Source organism: Schistocerca gregaria, chromosome 3 (assembly GCF_023897955.1).
Source record: "Schistocerca gregaria isolate iqSchGreg1 chromosome 3, iqSchGreg1.2, whole genome shotgun sequence".
Taxonomy (NCBI): Eukaryota; Metazoa; Arthropoda; class Insecta; order Orthoptera; family Acrididae; genus Schistocerca; species Schistocerca gregaria.
The window spans coordinates 520,070,021-520,090,312 of NC_064922.1; the positions used below are offsets into that span (position 1 = coordinate 520,070,021).

Consider the following 20,292-nt stretch of genomic DNA (forward strand, 5'->3'; position numbering starts at 1 on the left):
TGCTCCATTCAATATTAGCGAAGTGTTGTCCTATCCTATGGATCAAGTGCCTATAGTCGTAATATGAGAATTATTGTACAGTCTTCCTACAAATATATGGGTGAATACATGCCAATTCTTAGTTGAAACTCTTGTTTGTGTTTTATGTCAGCTATCATGGGGATCCTACTTTCATGTCTCTGAATTCACAATGGTTTAAAGAAATTTGTATGAGTTCCAAAAAAAAAGAAATCTCAGACAGAAGTTACCTATTTTTACAAGAAACAATACATGAAAAATGATAACTGTATTGTAATATTTTGGAACTAATATTTGTTGTAGGATTTTATACTATATGCATGTTACTAACATGAGGCAGCACAGAGAGATGAGTATATTCAAGGATTATTAGTCGTTAAATGTTACATTCTCAAGCTAGGAACTAAGATGAAACACTGTCTCTATGAAGTCTGGTGTTTTGTGCTTTGTGAAATATCTGACCTAAAGTGCATCGATAATTATAATGTCATCTCTTGCTGTTACATAGTGGAAAAGTATAATATACTATAACTTTGTTTACACATTAAAGTAAAAATTACAGTGTTTAATTTAAATCACAAATTCGTATCTCATTAAAATAAAAAATTCAAAAAGAGAGCTTTTTTTCAGTCTTATCATATTTTCATGTGCACAGTAAAGTCAACCAAATTCTCAGACAAATAGGTAGCACCACTATTTTTAGTGTGAAAGACCTTGGGTTCGATTCGTGTTAACTCCTCAGATTTGCCTCACATAGCGAGAGCTGGAATGTATAGAAGGAGTGGATGTTGAATAGGAAACATCTAGAATCGTCAGTCCCACTGTAATTGGTTTGTAAAAGACTACACTGATCTGCTTAGTTCAATAGCGACTAAGCTTTCCTATAAAAAAAAGAACCCTTCATTGAAAATTCCATTTGATAATTAATGCAACTGTGTCATACCATACTTTCTAGAATGTTTACAGCCCTGAGGCTGAAAGCGAAATTACTTTTCTGGGACACAGCTGCTTTTTATGCCCTGCAAAATTGTGAAGAGGGTTTCCTCTTGCAGAATCAGAGCCTAAGCATGTACAATCTAATTTTACATTATTGCTATACTAAGAACCAATGAAAGCGATAGACAATAATATATATTGAATAGGAGCTTCGATTATTGGCTAATGGTTATGGTGGCTCAATTGCAAAACGTACCAGATATCTCACAAAATGTTGCTTCGTCTGAGGTGCATACAATGGAGAGCAATGTCTTGAGATAACTTCAAGGTGGACACTCATTATCTTATGGTTCACAAGGTCTGGGGACTACTTTTGTTGTATTACCGCGCTGTAGGAAGCGCTGCTGCCTTGGGATTATTATAAAGCACATTAAGGAATATTTTTAATACAGTTTTTATTGCAAAGCTGTGGAATGGAGATGTGGGTTCTGATTATCAGTTTTTTCCTCAAGAGACTAACCTCACACACATCCACAAAGAGATTGTATTTTTGGGAATATATTGAGGAGGGTGAAACGCTCTGCCTTAGGAAATGTGTATTGTATACAACAAGATATTTAAAAAAACTAGCAGGTTGCTGCTTGCTAATCACGTTTTTCATGCTACCACATCACTGAGGCAAGGATATGAAAGCAGGAAGACTCACTAAGAAGCTCGCATCATTCCATTTGCCATCTTTGCAAAAATGTAAGTATTCTTATGCTTATCTAGTCTGTTATTCAACGATTTGTAATATCTATGAATACATGTATTTCCTAATTTAACCCTCAAGTGGGCGCCCCGTTATTAATAACATTAGTGGGTGTGTGACGAACATTGTACACATGCAAAGGATATCTTTCTGTTAGCAAAGCAGATTCACACTTTAATCTTAATTTAATTAAAAAACGATAAAATAAACTTACATTATACAAGCCAAATCACTGTTTTGTTTAACAATAATAAAATAAACTTTCATTACATCACCCTGTTATCATGTGCAAGTGTTATCCCACAGTAATGACCCACTCAGAGCATTAAACAGCACAGCTGGATCAGAGCCCTGAAAACTGCTGATTTGATTTTTATTTATCTCGTGGACAACTGCGACATTGTAGGACTATGCTGTTAGCTCGGAATCTGAGTCATTTTCTTGCATGAATCGTAAATTGTTCTTCACCTAACTCACTGTTTATTTCATTTGTAAGTACGAAAACGTTACTTATCACTGTGCGAGCTGAAGCAATAATGAAGGAAATTGGTATGAGTTTATAACTATGAAATAACAATGCTGTGGTACAAGACAACATGATTTGTAATTGGCGCACTTTATACTCAGGAGTGACAGCTCAAGGGTTTATGTCATAGAGTCTATGGAGAATCTGTGGTGCACATGTTCTGATTTAGTACACAAAACAAGAACTCTGACTCAGCAGTAGCAGAAAAATTCTCTCAGAAGCATTTGGAAATATTCAGAAGTAATTGGAACTTTTCAAAAGGTGAAAAACCAGAGTTTCCAAAATGCTGAAACAATTTCTATTTTCTCAACCCAACTGTCAACATCATTATCAGTTAGGAGCTGACAAAGAAAGGGGAAAGAGAGAAAGAGAGAGAGGGGGGAGGAGATGGGGGGGGGGGGGGGAAGAGAGAGAACATAGTTCAAAACTCGACAAAAAGTCTACATATAATTCTTCTTCTTCTTCTTCTACTGTAGTCTGTCATTCAAGCATTTTTGTAAAACCTATGAATACATGATTTTTCTCATTTAATCTTACAGACCTTGCATTCTTCCTGATCGAGTTCATGAGATAAGAATGCTGACTTGGCAGCAGCAGGAAGGCTCTCTCAGAACTATCTGGAACTTTTTTGAAGGGTATAAAAAAGACCTTTAAACTTGCTGAAGTAATCTCTCTTTCATCTTCAGACCTGTAAAACATTTTTGAACTCCTGTTAATCTGATCATCAGCTTGAACATAAAATAATCTGCAAGGAGGAATAGAGTTCCCACATAAAAAGGAGCTGGGAGTCGAAAATACACCAAAACTGTATGCCTTCATATGTAGTCTATCACTCAAGAACTTTTTGTCAAATCTACGAATAATGGTTTTTTCCTTGTTTAAGATAACAGAATCCATGGTCCTCCTGACTGTACAACAGAGACTCTGTGATATGGTCGAGCAGCTCTTAAAAAATCTGAAAAAAACTGCAAAGAGACAAAGCAGCAGCCACAGCAGCACGAAATCTACAGAAGACGCCCTTGGTAGGCTGAACTTTCATCAATTAACCTATTATTCATACTATTGTTGTTATCATTATTATTTTTATTACTATTATTATTATGGGTGGATTGGCACAAAGTACATTAAATCAGATGATATAGAATTGATTGATGCAGAGTATACATTTATAAAACGAATACGTATTGTTGCAGTAGAAATAGGATTGGATTGAAGGAGTCTAAACATTTCTTGGACGCCTGTTTTCACATTTTTGGAACAAAAGTTCATCAAATTAACCAACTTGTCAATACAATTTAGTTGTTAATCTCCAACTATATCTTGCCAAACACAGGCGAGGAAAAACAGACGTACCTCAATACAAAGGACACACATCAAGCACTATCTGCTAATGTGAGTGAATACTACTCAAACAGTGACACAGAGAGATTTTTAAAAAATCTGCTAACTTTCCACGTTCACTATTCCGATTGGGCAATAAAGGAAATAATTCAATTGCAAGTTAATTTTAATGAAAAAAAGGAATTTTATGCCGGAGCACACATGAAACTGCCTAAGGTAACAGGAAATAAAATCATGGTAATAAGCGTTGTGTCATATGACAATGCCTATCTTAAGTGGTCAATTTTTGCACCATTCTGTTCTGTAAAAAAAGAATGCACAATGTGCATTTAAATACCCTGAAGAGCCAAACCAACTAGTACTTCTGCCTAATATCATGTAGGGCCCTCGCTAGCACACAGAAGTGCCACCGAACGACGTGGTATGGACTCGACTATTGTCTGAAGTAGTGCTGGAGGGAACTGACAGTTTGAATCCTGCAGGGCTGTCCATAAATCCATAAGAGCACAAGGAGATGGAGATCTCTTTTGAGTAGCACGTTGCAAGGCATTGCAGATATGCTCAATAATGCTCATGTCTGTGGAGTTTGGTGGCCAGCGAAGTGTTTAAACTCAGAAGAGTGTTCCTGGGGTCACTCTGTAGCAGTTCTGGACGTTTTGGGTGTCGCATGGTCCTGCTGGAACTACCTGAGTTCATCGAAATGCTTAATGAACTTGAATGGACGCAGGTGATAAGACAGGATGCTTACGCACGTGTCACCTGTCAGAATCGTATCTAGACGTATCAGGGGTTCCAAATCACTACGACTGCACACACACCACACCATTACACGGTCTCCACCTACTTGAACAAACCCCTGCAGATGTTCAGGGGTCATGGAATCATGAGGCTGTGTCCATACCCATACATGTCCATCTGCTATATACAAGTTGAAACGAGACTCGTCCGATCAGGGAAAATTTTTCTAGTTATCATCAGTCCAATGTCGGTGCTGATGGGCCCAGGCGAGGTGTAAAGCTTTGTGTCATGCAGTCATCAAGGGTACTTGAGTGGGCCTGCGGCTCCGAAAGCCCATATCGATGATGTTTCATTGAATGGTTCGCACACTGACATTTGTTGATGGCCCACCACTGAAATCTGCAGCAGCTTGTGGAAGGGTTGCACTTCTGTCACGCTGATCCATTCTCTTCAGTTCGTTGCTCCCGTTCTTACAGGCTCTTTTTCCGGCGGCAGCGTTGTCGGAGATCTTATGTTTTACCAGATTCCTGATATTCACAGTAGACTCTCGAAATAGTCGTACGGGAAAATCCCTACTTTATCGCTACCTCGGAGATGCTGAGTCTCATCGCTCGTGCGCCGATTATAACACCACGTTCAATCTCACTGAAATCTTGATAACTTGCCATTGTAGCAGCAGTAACCGATCTAACAACTGCACCAGATACTTATTGTCTTATATAGGCACTGGCGAGCGCAGCGCCGTATTCTGCCCGTTTACATATCTCTGTATTTGAATACGCATACCCATACCAGTTTCTTTGGCACTTCAGTGTATTTTATTATGAAGATAAATTAAACTTTGCCAATATACCGTTACCTGCAGAGCCCAATCATGTTTATATTTTCGAGAAACAGAACGAAGAATCAGTATTCAGATTTATGAATCGATAATTGTGGAACATCAGAGGAAAGACAAGGAATTTCGTGCTGTACAGCTGTCTATTGCAAAACACCATCGTGGGAGGTCATGTGCTTGTATTAATGTTGCAGGTTGCTACTCAGCTATGTCATTTCTATAACATAAAAGACTTGTCGAGGATCCCATGGGGTAGTATGGCTGCTCGAACTAAGTCCATTGTATTATATGAACGTTGCCTGTGTTATTTTCGTTCACATGAATACGTAGATGCACATTTAGGCAGGCTGGGGTGGCCGTGCGGTTCTAGGCGCTACAGTGTGGAGCCGAGCGACCGCTATGGTCGCAGGTTCGAAGAGCATCCGTTCAGGCACCTTGTATCTCGTGGTTCTGCGTCATGTTGCCGTTGCCCTATGTTGATCTGCACTCTCTTTGAGCTCTGTTGCAGACTCTACATTCGTGGAGCAATTTTCTATTTGGCTGAAAGTTACGAGTCGCCACAATTTCCTGCTATCTGCCACAATAGGTGTATCAGTCTAACAGTAAACCTTCTGTGTAACATTTTGTTTAGCCATACATCAGACACCAGTTAAGCTTTTTCTGTCGCGTCCCAAGCTTGAATGATGCTTGGGACTGGGCGACAGCGTTCAGGAAGAAGGGAAGTAATCAGCTGGCCTAAGTGAGAGGGAGTCTTGTCCTGATTACGCTCTTAAAATTCTCTTATTATGAAAGGCGAGGCTTCGAATAAGTACTGAAATGACAAACGCTATAAGTGTTTACAGTTTCTGACTTTATTCCGAAAACAGCATCAACTCCTAATATACTTACTCTACAGGAACTGTATTCATGAAAACGATTACATCTTTATTACATCTACTACCACTGTTATGTCTACTTAAAATGAAACTGTCAGTACTAACTAAACACATACCCACAACACGACATACAGAATTCCCTATCTAAATGACTAAGATTCCATCAGCTGTCTTCCCCCCTCCCTCACTCTTCCATTAGTCTCTGTCATGACACCTTCTCATTGTCTGTAACTGTGCACTAATCTGCGGGCCTGAAGGAAGGGAGGGAGGTCTGCTATGGGCTGTTCATGGTGTAGAGGTTCCCTTTCCAAAGACTCTCTTCCTTGCTCCCTCTCTTACCCTTGCTCCTTGTCTGCATTTATATCAGTGTTGTTTTTACAACTTGTGGTGTTAACATGCCGTCAGCACCCTAAAGACTCTGGTTAACATATTCCCCGATGCATTTAGGAGCCTCTGACATTTTATGTAATGGTCCACTAAGGTCTGGCTGTTGTTGCGGTTAGGCGGACCAGAAGTTTCCCTGTATTTTATTTCGAAGTCCCAAGGTTTGGCAGGTTCCTGTAAGTACTATAAACTCGTAAACTGCTGTAGCTATATACGAACTTGTCGAGGAAATTACATAAAGTTGCGCTACTTAAAGATAAAATTAAGCTCCAGATTACTGAAGGAAACCGTTGTCCTTGCCGTTTGTGCAGCCATCAGCGATAAAAAAGGTATTCAGAATACTATGTCTGTGTAGTCCTCTGCAGTCAAAAACGTATAGTACTGATCATAAGTACTGGAACATGTTTCTCATGAAAAATTACTCATAGTTATAATATGGGGGATATATTTTCGAGTAATTTTTTGTGAAGTCCTTCAGTACCGTAAACTGCAGGTCCTAAAAACTGCATAAGCAGCTTAGGCAACGTATATGAGATTAAAATCTCCAGCAATTAACGTTTTGAATTTCATGCAGAATGATTCAAACAGCTCCTGCTCTAAAGGCGAATGTAAGCTGTCATTCTTGCCACCAGAAAATGCTATGAGCTGCAGACAAGAGGCCAGCTGATCCCAACCAATTGACTCACTGTCTGTATACATGAGTTGAGAATTTTCGACTGATATCTCTCTGCTGAGGCAAACGTGACACTATGGGTGAGTGATTATGCCAACTAATGGGTTGGTTCGTGGAGTCCCAGGTTTCTGGTTGTTGTGTAGGGGCATATGGTGTCAGCAAGTATGCCAGTTAGACTTGTTCCAGGGAAGCCGTAAGTGGTCTGCATTGAACATAATTTGCATTGTATGTTAATCGCATTTGAGTTGTTGCAAAGGTCCAAATCATGGTGGTTGTAATGGTGAGTGCACTGCATCTGTCCTTAGCATCACATGCAAGCACGTTTTAAGATCACTGCGGGTATAAACTTTCTGTCCTTCATGGCGGGATGCTGGTAAAAATGGCTTAGAGATTTTGATCTTGATCTGTTGCAGTAAAAATGGCAGTTCTGGTTCAACTGATAGCTGTTATGCTGAAAAATTTCCGATGTCAGCAGTAATGGGTCCCATAAACCAATGCTCTAACGACTGGTCTGATTTTTGTTTGAAGACACAGTAGGACCAATGGTAAGGTGGAGGTCTATCTGTTTTCTTGGCATGCAAATGCTGCTTCTAACGTCTTATGTCAGACCTTGACCATCTTGTTGTCTGCAGGAACGTGGCTAGTCGTATAGTAGTGTTGGAACCAACACAACTTGTGCAGTTTGAGGAACAATATCGACTCAGATTGAAGCACTTGATTCATAGTGACATGAACTGGACAGCCTAACTAGAAAATCTACATTGTTAATGAAGTTCTTGCTGTTGTTTCCACTAAGAAGTCAGTGGCTAGCATTGCATGAGCTCAACAAATGTATCTATCAATAGCCATGATACCCATCTAATGCAGGAAGTGGGCTCACAAGACCTATGCATACATGGAAGAAACAGCCTGTTGGCTTTTACGTTGAGATGAGCGAGGTTATGAGCTCTGTCAGAATACTGCTTTCCATAGAATTTCAGGTGCAAATGGTCTGGAAGAGGGTCGAGGCACATCACACCAAATGAAGTCTTTGGTACCAGTTAACTGCATTTGTTTGAGCTCTGAGATTAATTGTAGCTCCTGCAACTGTTTGTCTATGGCCAATTACAATATATTGTACAAGAGGCAGCACCAATCCCCTAGAAAAAAATCAGTAACATCGTTTTCTGCCCATTTATGTGTCTTATGTCCATCATAAATTGACTAATGAACTCTGGTTCACACAATTATTATGGAGAACAACCCTCGTTGGATTTCTTAAAAGCAAACGTAATAGGTTTATGATCTGTTCAGACTACAAATTGTCTGGTTTTCAGATAAGGGTGGAGCTCACGCTAACCTTCGTTCATAGCCAGCATCTCTCAGTCATATGCATCTCTCAGTCATGTGCCACCGCCAGTTTCCAGGATAAAAATCAAAAGGTTTCCAACATTTCTTAGCATACTGATTGACAGCTGTACCAATAGCATGTTGGCTAGCATCTATCACTATTGCCATACAAGTGAACTACTTTTTATAATCTGGCTTTTATCTTTTCAAAGATGTGTTGCATCACTGACATCTGTGGCAAGGGCGTCGGTTTCTGGTGTCGTTACATGTCACTATTGCTGTCAGTGGCGTCTGTATCCCTGCAGTTCCACGCAGGTGTTCGCAGTAGAGGTTAACAATTCCTAGGAATCTTCATGACTGCTGAAAATCATTTGGGTGTGGGTTGTTTGTAAGGACCACTGTCTTCTCTTTGAGTGAGAAATATTGGCTGCAGAAATGACATGGCTGAAGACTGTTACTTGTTTTTGTGCAGAATACGTTATGTTTCATTCACTATCAAACAGTCTTTTTGTATCCTGTCAAACGCTGCACTGAGTTGTTTTTCGAGTGATGTTGCTGCCTAGATAAACACTAAAATGACGTCCAGTTAGACAAAAGAGAAGTTCAACCCCCATAGCACTTCTTCTACAAAAGGCTGCTATGACCACACTGCATGTTTAGTCTGAGTAACTCGTATACATACTGAGAAAGACTAAAGGTGTTATCATTAAAGACTTATGGGTGTCTACTTCTGACACTGGAATCAATTTATAAGGATTGTTACAATCAACCACGCTAAGAATTGTAGCTTTGGCTAATACAATGTTGAAACTTCTTTTATTGAGGAATGGTTAGCAGTTGGTAATTGTATGTGCATTCAAATCATGGTAATCTCCACAGGAACTCCAGATGTCGTCTCTTTTCTTCACCGGATGTATTGGTCATGCCTATTGGCTGTCGGATAAATGTATGGTACTCTTTTGTAACATTTTGTCAAATTCTGCTTTTGAGATAGGAAAGCAAATGGGTGCCAATCTCCGTAACCATTGACAGACCGGATGGGTGATTTTTGCCCTAATACAGAGCACCATCATAAGCTGTACTTTACATTCTGTCTGGCATCTGGTACTACATAATTATTGGGTGTGACAACAGTATTGATAGTACATTTGCCTATTTCACCTGTGACCACCTCAGTGGCCATCTTGATCTGTGCCATATGGAGCTCTATTTCCATTTCTTGGTGGTGAATGAAATCTACTCCCAATATAGGATCAATAATATTTCCTAGCATGAGTCTCCATTTGAACTTTAGTCTGAAGTCCAGGACAACTTTTAATTCACATTCCCCATAAGGAGGAGAAGTGTGCCCACTGGTGCAATTTCGTTCTGTTTGTATGGTAGTGTATTTACATCTAAATCTGAGTTGATAAAGTTGTAACAGTTTATTTGTCAGTCCATAAAATACAAATGGCATAAAGTTGTAAACAGATATGCATGATTTGCAGTGTGTGTGTGGTCGTGGTCGATTTGTTGCTGATAACTGGGCCAATACTGAGTCTGCTGTTTAGGTTAATTTTGGTTATGTGATAATCAGTGCTTCCTGTACTAATCATGGCTCCTTTGTTTATGATTTGGAACTTTTGTGGATCAGTGCGGCCTGTTACACATACTGCAGGCCGTTTGGAACATGCGCTAAGAAACTGGGTGCCAATCTCTTTAGTCACTGAGAGACTGGCTGGGTGAGTGTTGCCTTAATATGGTATACTGTGATATGCTGTAGTTTACGTAATAGATATATACTTCCTGCCTGGATCCTGATACAACAGAAAACGCCAAAACGCCTGCAGTACCAGCTCATCGCGTGAGGCTGCATCCCTTGGGCAATTTCGTTCCGCTGACAGAATGAGCGACTGTTTTCTTTATTTGTCTGGTGTGAGTCCACTTGTTTACTGTCAGTACCAGTAACTGCTTCTAAAGTGTGTTCATCTGACATTTTAGACTTTGGAGCTGTTTGTCAATGTTTTGTGGCTGCTCATGCCACATACCAGCAGTCTCATGTGAGCTGACATCGCTACTTTCTTGAATCATCACGAAAGTATTTGCCTGTTCCAACATTCCATGACCTTTGTCTGTTGCGGACAGGAAAGAACGAATATCACTTTTCTCACACTTGACCACAGCTGTTTTACTAGTAATGATAGACTTGTTAGTTGAACGTGATGTAATATTGTATCCGAAGATGCTTCTTCCTTGACGATGTTTTTCAAGTGGCACCAGAATTCCGACGTTGTTCTACCTCTGATACGTTCGGATTGCAATATTTGTTGCCTGCATTGGCCCACTGATTTACAGATTTGGCTAACATGTTCCTCAAGTAGGAATATTGCTGTAGCGGGAGTTGCTTTAATATTATGTCCAAAGCAACTGCAGTTGCTCAGGCACCTAATTTGTTAACTACCATGGCAATCTTTGTGACTCATTAGTTAACATCATTTTGTGTGAACACCAAGTCTAACACCGCAAACCGCAGTTCTAGTTTCTCTGGTGTGAATTCCAGGATTTGTACTTTCATTCCTAGAGTGGATACTACGTTGGTTTCGGCGAGCTTTTATATGAATCTTCCATAATACCCACAGTAACATTGCACTAATACTCTCATAATCGAAAAAACTGATTTTATATTCAGTATTCGTCAATGGTAAGTAAGCAAGGGACTGCCAAAAAACTAAAATAAAACATGGGCATCAGCAAATTTAGGTCACTAAACCAAAGAACAAAATATACTCTAAAAATCTTTGTCACAAGTCGATGCTTCCCACATTTATTTCAGCTGTTTAATAATTCAGTTGTGATAGGTTACCATTAACTTTAATTAACTGAACTGTGTGTTCCTGGTGAAACATTGTATATTGTAATGACCAATTCAAACACTGTTCTGCCTGGTTCCACAAAATTTCATTATTTTGTATCACATTTGTTTGGGATTGTTGACCCAGTTTCAAGTACACAACTGACTGGAATCTGCTTCTGGCCCGCGATCTACCGACCTAAGATGGTAATTTCAGTGGCGAACGGTTACACTCCGAGAAAGAGGATTTCAATTCTACTTAAAAAGTGTTCCGTTTAGTTAATTTAAGGTGACCGATAACCTTTTTTTTCGTTTTGGGACGTGTTTGGAACTCCGTGTATATTAATAAATTATAGGAGACGACATGAAACATTGTTTACTTTGCTTCTGAGTCCAGGGGGATTTTTCTGTTTCCTGTCTGAGTATACTAGCAATCTTTTACAGCTTTTTAATTTATAAGCAGCTGTCATATCACTCGTATTTCTTGTTCTTAAATTTCTACGAACATATGTGACTCCTATATATTTAAATAAATTAATCAACTAAGCCTAATCTTAGAGCACAGAGCTATTTTTAGAATTCAATGTGAACACACAACGGAGAAACACTAGGTCGGCGAAGAACCAAACAGCTGACTCAAACACGATTCACGCGCCAGACTGCGGCGATTTCTAGTCCACACGCTACGATTAGTCTACACAGATTTTATCTGAGCAGACAGATGGCTGCTTTGTTCAGTCTTCATGTAAGTAGTCGCAACGAGTATCTCCAGCTGCTTCTGAGAAGTCTGCTCGCAGTTCCAATTACTTTACATAATATAATACTCGCTGGTTACATCAACCCAGAGATTATATATACAACACTCATCACGTGACGGCACGTGAAGGGTCAGGGAAAGCAGACGGGAATCATGTCGTACAACAAAGTTATAAGTCCTAATCAGGCGAATAAAGAACATGTTTTGGCAGTTTCAAGAGATTTTATATCCCAGCCTCGCCTCAGTAAGTATCGAAAATGTTCGTAACGTTAATTTCGTTAAATATCATGCTTTATTGGAAGTTTTGGAGGATCGTAGTTTGTGGGCGGGTCGATGTGCAGCTCCGAAAGAGGTCAGGTGACTGATGTTCCGCTCACTATTTCGTGTTTAAGATTTTATTCTGTTATTAGGATTACTTGCATCAATTTATGTATTTTACACGTTCTCGTGTTTCAAGTGCTCTGTAAATCTTTCCAGCTTATAAAACTGTATCTGGTGTCAATGGACCACTGGTTATACTTGACGAAGTGAAGTTTCCGAAGTTTGCTGAAATAGTGCAGTTGAAACTAGCAGATGGGACCATCAGGTCAGGGCAGGTTTTGGAAGTCAGTGGATCCAAAGCTGTTGTGCAGGTACGTTAGATAAGTAAAGTTTTTCATGAACTTTTACAAGACTTTTCAAATGTTCTGCCTTATTCGGTAGAATTCCGTAAATATAATGTTAACAGCAAAATTTATTTTAAAAAGGGAAAAAAAAAAAGTGTCGTTTAGTGAGGGAGGGGGGGGGGGGGGGGCGGCAGTTGAAACGACATAGGGCAATCTTGCAATAGACGAAGTGTAAGTATATGGTGCACTGAATGTTACTGAAATTTTTGTGTATTTCTTTAAACATTGTTCTTCTTTTATAGGTCTTTGAAGGCACATCGGGTATAGATGCCAAAAATACACTATGTGAATTCACAGGAGATATTCTGCGCACACCAGTATCGGAAGATATGTTGGGAAGAGTATTCAATGGGAGTGGGAAACCCATTGATAAAGGACCACCTATTCTGGCTGAGGATTACCTTGATATTCAGGGTAACACTTGTTTAATATTTTGTGTAATGGTACTCATTATCTGAATACTTGATAGGCGATTTGCATTTTTAAAAAAAAGATGGGATGGATGATGTGTGACGGTATAATCTTGCCTGAATTTTGTGAATTATTTTAGCTTTGTGTACAATAATAGTGTGAGGTCAAGTGGGTAAGTATAATTATAAATGTCAGACTTGGAGTTCAGGGCTAGTTGATCATATGTTTTCTCTGCCAACAGCTTGAATCTGGAAAAAAAAAAATGGTCAAGTGCAGGTAAGACTCGCAGACTGAGGGCTCGGTACAGACTTAATTATGGATATATGTAGTTCACCCATCCTTGCAATAGAATCTTAATGATTTTTACCTGTTTTGATATTGATACGGGCAAGTTATCTGCAGCTCGTGGTCTAGTGGTTAGCGTTGCTGTCTTTGGATCACGGGGGGCCTGGGTTCAGTTCCCAGTCGGGCATCATTTGCATAGCTGGGTGGCTACAGGAAGGGCACCCGGCCATCCCTTAAATTAACCATGCCAACCTGCATAAATATTGGGCAAAGGCACAAGAAGTAGTAGTAATAGTGTTACTGGTCATGGGAATTGAAAGACTGTATTAAAATCTCTTCAGTAGTTTATCAGACTATGCGAACACATAAGAAATGAGCAGAAGATTTCAGTTTATATATGTAAAAAGAGATTGCTTATTAAAACTTTCTCACTTACTGCATTGTATGTTAGTATGCAGTAATGTTCATCTGTTATGCTTTTGACGGATGACGAATGCAGTGTGATATAATTACAATTTAACAAGTTTATGGTTTTTTTACTGTGAAACTTTGCTTCTCAAAACTTCATTATTCTAGGTCAATGGGAGGTACGTTATAGGTTTCTATGAGTGGGTTTTAGTGTCAGAATGTGTGGCATAAAGGGCCACATCTTTTATGCATAAATGGCTGTATCTTTTAATAGTATTGACTTAAAAACTTTGACAAGGGACCGTAGACCTTACACAACATAAATTTGAATGTGATATGTCTACCTATTGCTGATAGAAAGGGTTCTTAAGTAGGACAGACAGCAACAAAGCTATCAGATAAGGCATGGAACTCTAAGAAATAACAATGGGAGCCATGGTTTACAATTTGTGTAAAACTAGTTTAACAAGTCAGTGGGTCAGAGGAAGACAGTGGAATGCCACCTGTAATAGGCCCAAGCATGGTAAATTACTGTGATGTTCAGCAAATGTGCGTGACTGATCTGTTGCGCAGCCTGAGGTCTAGGTTAGGTTGAAGCTGACAGTTTTGCTGTGAGGTGGCAAAGTCAACAAATGTGACAGCAGCAAATCTGACTGTGGTAACGAATCGACCAGTAGCGAAGCCTAATGTTTATATTCACACTATACTGAGAACGTGATGTTGAAACCAACTTTTGTGTCTAGTGTAGGTTAACATTAAGTGATGTGGGTTTTCACTTGTACAGGTACATATTACACAAATATACGTAGATCAGTTAAAACTTCAGCTCCCTATATAACACACTGTAATTTTAATTGAAAGAAATACAGCTGTAGTCTGTGTTGGCCTGTTAAGTATAGAGTTTCCGTGATTTCTTAATTTCATGTGATATATGCGCTTTCTTGGTGTTCTGTTTGATTTCCTTAGTCATACTTCTAAAGTTGTGCTCCACCTGTAGTAACTTAGCGCACTGAATTCTAACCATTAGTAGTCTGTGGGATGGTGCAGCAGTAGACTTCTTTGAGAGATGAAGTGATTGTATATACTTAGGAACATGTTAACTGCATTCACTAAAGTACTCCAAATAATTTCTATATAGTATTTTTTAACATAAATCATGAATACAAACACTAGCAAATATTTTCTGTAAATATTTATTTGGAGTGTAGCATGTAGCAGAAGAAACATGAATAATGAACAGCACTGGCAAGTTGAAAGTAACATGATCTTGAAGTAGGTTGTTACAGACAAATGCTGAAGATTTCATGGGTGTCTTGATTAACCAACATAAAGGTACAGCATTGACTCTTGGGAAACAGGGATATGCGGCACTTCGGTAAAACAGTCAGTTGATAAGATGCATTGTGGCATGGAGGAATTCACATTGGCAATGGAGGAAAATGTAAGGGGTGATCAGGCTTGTACATTAAGCATGTTCTTATGTATGTAGTGGAAGAATATTAGATATTGATTGTTGACTTTGACCACTGACAAGTAAATGGATGTTTGGTGTCACCTCCTGGTACAAATTTTCTTACTTTGGTTAGTTGGCAAAGCCAATGAATGTGGAAGCAAAAGACCTGATTGTGGTGACATGCTGAACTGAAGCTTAGTGTCTTTGAAGAAAATTGCTACTCTTATCACCTTAAAGTTGCCATGTTAACAATGTTGCATGTTTTCTCCATCACTGGACAAAACTGGTGACTAATATTGAGTATTTCTCCTTAGCTGGGGCAGTAGTTTTGTAGATATATGCAAAAACACTTTGAAGAGCTGCATCAAACCTGCAGGCTGAAACCCACACCTTCTCATTGATACTTTTTATTATTTTCCAAATTAAATGGGTTGATAAGATGTTATTGGTTATTTTAGTTTGAGGCTTAATTAATATTTGAGCTCCTTAAACACATGTTGGATAGTCTTGCATTGTGAGATCCATGTCATTCTTTTTACTTTACTTCACGTGATGAATAGCTTAGCAACTGAGACTTTGAGCACCACGCTCATCATCCCCCCCCACACACACACACTATATATATATATATATATATATATATATATATATATTTCAGTTTATTATGCAACCAGATTTAAGTTTAGGAAATGTGATAGGTAAGATTATGTATGTTCTGTCTTGGCTGATTCTGTTGTCCCCCAGACTGCCACAGTTGATACAGTGCTTAAATAGAATTTGGTACTGTCAGCTGAATCTGTGAGGTGGTGCGGCAGTAGACTTGTTTCAGAGATGAGGTGATTGTATCTAATAGCTTAGATATTCAGCATACTGCAGAGCTTTAAATTTTTTTTCCTCTACATTTCAGGTCAGCCTATTAATCCATGGTCCCGTATATACCCTGAAGAAATGATCCAGACAGGAATATCTGCCATTGATGTGATGAATTCCATTGCCCGTGGGCAAAAGATCCCAATCTTCTCTGCTGCTGGCTTGCCACACAATGAAGTAAGTAAGAGTAGGAATCTTGTCTGCTTATTTATTAATTTTGGTGTGTGTGTGTGTGTGTGTGTGTGAGAGAGACCAGAAGTGAAAAGTTTGTAAGGCAGTGACATAAACAAAATTAAGTCTTCCTAATACATTACACAACTAACATTGCTCTGGCAAATGCAGTTGAAATTGTGGCATTCAGGTACGTTCACTTATCAACTTTTCATGGGATTAAAACTATTCTTTTGTTCAAAGTAGGGTTTGTGTGTATGTTAATATAATGCACCAGATTAATATATAATGCTTGTTATCATCTCTGCAGATTGCTGCTCAGATCTGTCGTCAAGCTGGGCTTGTTAAGCTCCCAGGGAAGTCAGTCCTGGACGATCATGAGGACAACTTTGCTATTGTATTTGCAGCTATGGGTGTTAACATGGAGACAGCTCGTTTCTTCAAACAAGACTTCGAGGTACAGTATATGTGTAAATTTTATGCAACTGTAGTATATTGACTAGCATTCCATGTGATTATTTTTACTTTATATTCTGACTTAACAAATTTTATTACTGGTCCCTAAATTAATAAATATTTCAGGAAAATGGTTCTATGGAAAATGTGTGTCTGTTCTTGAACTTGGCCAATGATCCAACAATTGAACGTATCATCACACCCCGGCTTGCATTGACAGCTGCTGAATTTCTAGCATATCAGTGTGAGAAACACGTATTGGTTATTCTCACTGATATGAGTTCATATGCTGAGGCTTTGCGAGAGGTGAGATGGTTGATGCCAATTTTACAATGTTTGATAATAAATACTTGACATTGTATATTTAAAGTTTACACATTTTTCACAAACATTGAACTAAACAAAACATGTAATTTTCTGTTTATGACTTATTTACTTGATTGTCTCATGAGAATTATTTAACAAAATTTCTTTCCTTTCTGCAGGTTTCAGCTGCTAGGGAGGAAGTACCGGGGCGAAGAGGTTTCCCTGGTTACATGTACACTGATCTTGCCACCATATACGAAAGAGCTGGGAGAGTGGAAGGTCGAAGTGGTTCCATTACACAGATACCCATTCTAACTATGCCTAATGATGGTATGGACACAATTTCTACAGAAAAACATTTGCGGAGCTAGATTTGAACTTTTAAAGATATTAAATCTGAAGAAGCGAACATGGTTGATTCTAGTGTCTGAATATACTGAATTTATTTTAGATTTGTCACTGAGAGCTTTGTATTTGCTTCCCAATTTATATAGATAACATTTGACACAATTTTAAGTTCATCCTATTTAACCAAAATTGTCTTGTTGGTTGCTGCTGGGTTACAGGGGATATTTCAAAGAGCATTTGTTTCAGTGCTCCTAGTGGATACAGCTGACTCTCCCTTTTCCTTAAAACAAGTTCATGTCTTAAATCACTATTAAAAAATGACTAGAATTCATAGAGAAACTAGATAAGATACTAGCTTCGGTAACAAACTTAAATAAAAGCAGAATTGTAATATTGATTAGTGACTGTCATTTTAGAGATTTTTTTGACAAAGTTCAGAAATCGCACATTTTTGTACACTTCTTTTAGCAAAACTGGTAAGCAACTTTCGTTTGTTACAGATATTACACATCCTATCCCAGATCTGACAGGATACATCACAGAAGGGCAAATATATGTAGATCGTCAGTTGCACAACAGACAAATATATCCTCCAGTCAATGTGTTGCCATCACTCAGTCGTCTCATGAAGTCGGCTATTGGCGAAAACATGACTCGCAAGGACCATGCTGATGTATCGAACCAACTGGTCAGTTAGCAACTAAATGTCTTAATTATCTGGTTGCTGTAATCTGTGTGGGGGAAAAGACTTACATTAATTGTCTTTTGCAGTATGCCTGTTATGCAATTGGGAAAGATGTGCAAGCGATGAAGGCTGTTGTTGGTGAGGAAGCTCTTACCCCTGATGACCTTCTGTACCTTGAATTCCTCACAAAATTTGAGAAAAATTTCATATCTCAAGGTAAGACTCAAAGTGCCAGTTTAACAAGGATGGAAGTTATTAGTTTTGGCTTGTAAATAGATGTCTTAAAAGTGCCTGTTCAGTTTGTGTCTGAGAGCCAAATGAAATACGGATTGATTTGCATTTCCGAAACTCATGATATAGGAAACAGTTGGTTTCAGTGTCTACAATTTATAATGAAGATAAATCAATGTTTACCACAAACTGGCCTGTGAACCATAATTATGGCATATGGTGATCATTTACCCCCAAAGAATTTGAAATGATGTGAAACATTTTATTAGTTACAGTCCTGAACAGCATTAGTAACAACTGTTTATTTACAGGTAACTATGAAAATCGTACTGTATTTGAGTCATTGGATATTGGTTGGCAACTGCTACGAATTTTCCCGAAGGAGATGTTGAAGAGGATCCCAGCAGCAATACTTGCGGAATTCTATCCACGTGATTCACGACACCCACAAACTAAATAGATATAAGGTGTGGAATTCATCTTGTCATCACTGTTTTAAAATATCTTAGGGTGGTTGTGTAGAGGGAGTAGGGAACATTGAACTTTGCTGTAAGACGGAACTTTGGTCCACTAATTTCATTTGTAAGTGGCCAGGAGTAAAGATCATTCTGTACAATGAGATGTCAAGAATAGAAATGCCAGTTACATTTTTCCTTAAAAATGTAGTAAGTCTCAGCATTGTTGTGTGCATTTGGAAAAATGTGATATTTTATTGCATTGTTGTTTATAGCTATTAATTACTCGTGCTGAAAAATTGACAATACTATACTCCTTCAGATCCTTGGGATGTTAGTACCTGCCATCATAGTTTGATGGATGAGTTTCCATTGCCTTGTTTGATCTCCATCATAAATCTTCATGTTAAGCATTCCATTGCATTTACATGTGGCTTACTGAACAAATGTATATAAATGTTAATATGTAATAAACATCAGTATTTATATGTTGTAAAAATGGTAAAAGATACTGAGTTTTTTTAGAGTGATTGTATTTATATGCCCAAAATCTACAGACAAGGGAACATTGTACAATGAAAGAAATGATTATACCTACACAGTATTTTTTTTGTGTTCACTGTGGGTGGATGGTTTGCCCTGTTCAGAATTTGATTAATAAAAATATTTTATTTGTACATATTGTGATGTCAATAAATAAGATAAACATGATTCGTGTTTTAACTTAATGTCAGAGTAAAAATTGGTGTGCAAATGAAGATTGATTTTGAAAATATTGTGTTAAAAGCATAAATTAATGGGCAATACCTGCAGTCTACCCATTCAGGCATTAGGCTGTTCGGATTCTCTTCAAATCTGCAATTTTTAAGGCAAAATAATTCCAGTAGCAGACAGCTCATCAACTTGACCTGGTTATGTGGTATTTCATCACCCATTTGAACAGTGATAAATCAGTTCATTAGCAAAATATCTCGAGAGGCTTGTTCTGTCTTAACAATTTTGACCCCTTTGCTTGTGTATCCACAACTGAGTTGGTTTTTATTTCAAATAGGCAAGTCTTGTACATTAATGAAAGTTAGCTTGCCCCCCTTTATTCATCTTTAGGAAGAGCTAAATGTCGTAACTTTGCTTTGTTCCATCGTACAGCTCAGTCACACATGTGGCTGATCCCAATTATTGATATTTTACCTTTAGTCTTCAGATTTGTATCGATTTAATATGTCCACTTTTGTCAGTATTTAAATGTTAGTTTCTTATGCTGTTAAATGGAATTATTCTACATTGATGACACCAAAAAAATGAGTAGACTTCTGTCACAACTATGCATAGGATTAAATTTGTTTTACTGTACTTTCTCATCAGTGGTGATAGATTTGTGATTTTTAGGTTTCTTGTAGTGGACTGCTTAGGAAATTTGCCATTGCACATACTTCAGAGTGACTGGTGCCTAGGATACAGTGCACTATTCTCAAGGTTCAGTGTATGTGTCTGAAAATTCTTGACTCAGATTGAACTGCTGTGATGCTAAATACGTTGTAGCCCAATAGTCACT

General features: G+C 38.4%; 1 protein-coding gene across 1 annotated transcript; it reads left to right on the top strand.

Moving 5' to 3' along the window:
- The first annotated feature begins 11,960 nt into the window (after positions 1–11,960).
- LOC126354110 (V-type proton ATPase subunit B) lies at positions 11,961–19,451 on the top strand. The gene is made up of 10 exons (XM_050003503.1): positions 11,961–12,240; positions 12,474–12,628; positions 12,904–13,075; positions 16,126–16,265; positions 16,570–16,716; positions 16,842–17,021; positions 17,201–17,351; positions 17,870–18,057; positions 18,141–18,270; positions 18,597–19,451. The coding sequence occupies exons 1-10, from the start codon at positions 12,150–12,152 to the stop codon at positions 18,743–18,745; spliced, it is 1,503 nt and encodes a 500-aa protein (XP_049859460.1). The 5' UTR covers positions 11,961–12,149; the 3' UTR covers positions 18,746–19,451.
- The last annotated feature ends 841 nt before the right edge of the window (positions 19,452–20,292 follow it).

Coding starts and splice junctions, on each gene's coding strand:
- LOC126354110 (XM_050003503.1), top strand. CDS start 12,150: ATGTCGTACAACAAAGTTATAAGTCCTAATCAGGCGAATAAAGAACAT. Junction 12,241..12,473: donor TATATCCCAGCCTCGCCTCA/GTAAGTATCGAA, acceptor AAATCTTTCCAG/CTTATAAAACTGTATCTGGT. Junction 18,058..18,140: donor CTGATGTATCGAACCAACTG/GTCAGTTAGCAA, acceptor TGTCTTTTGCAG/TATGCCTGTTATGCAATTGG.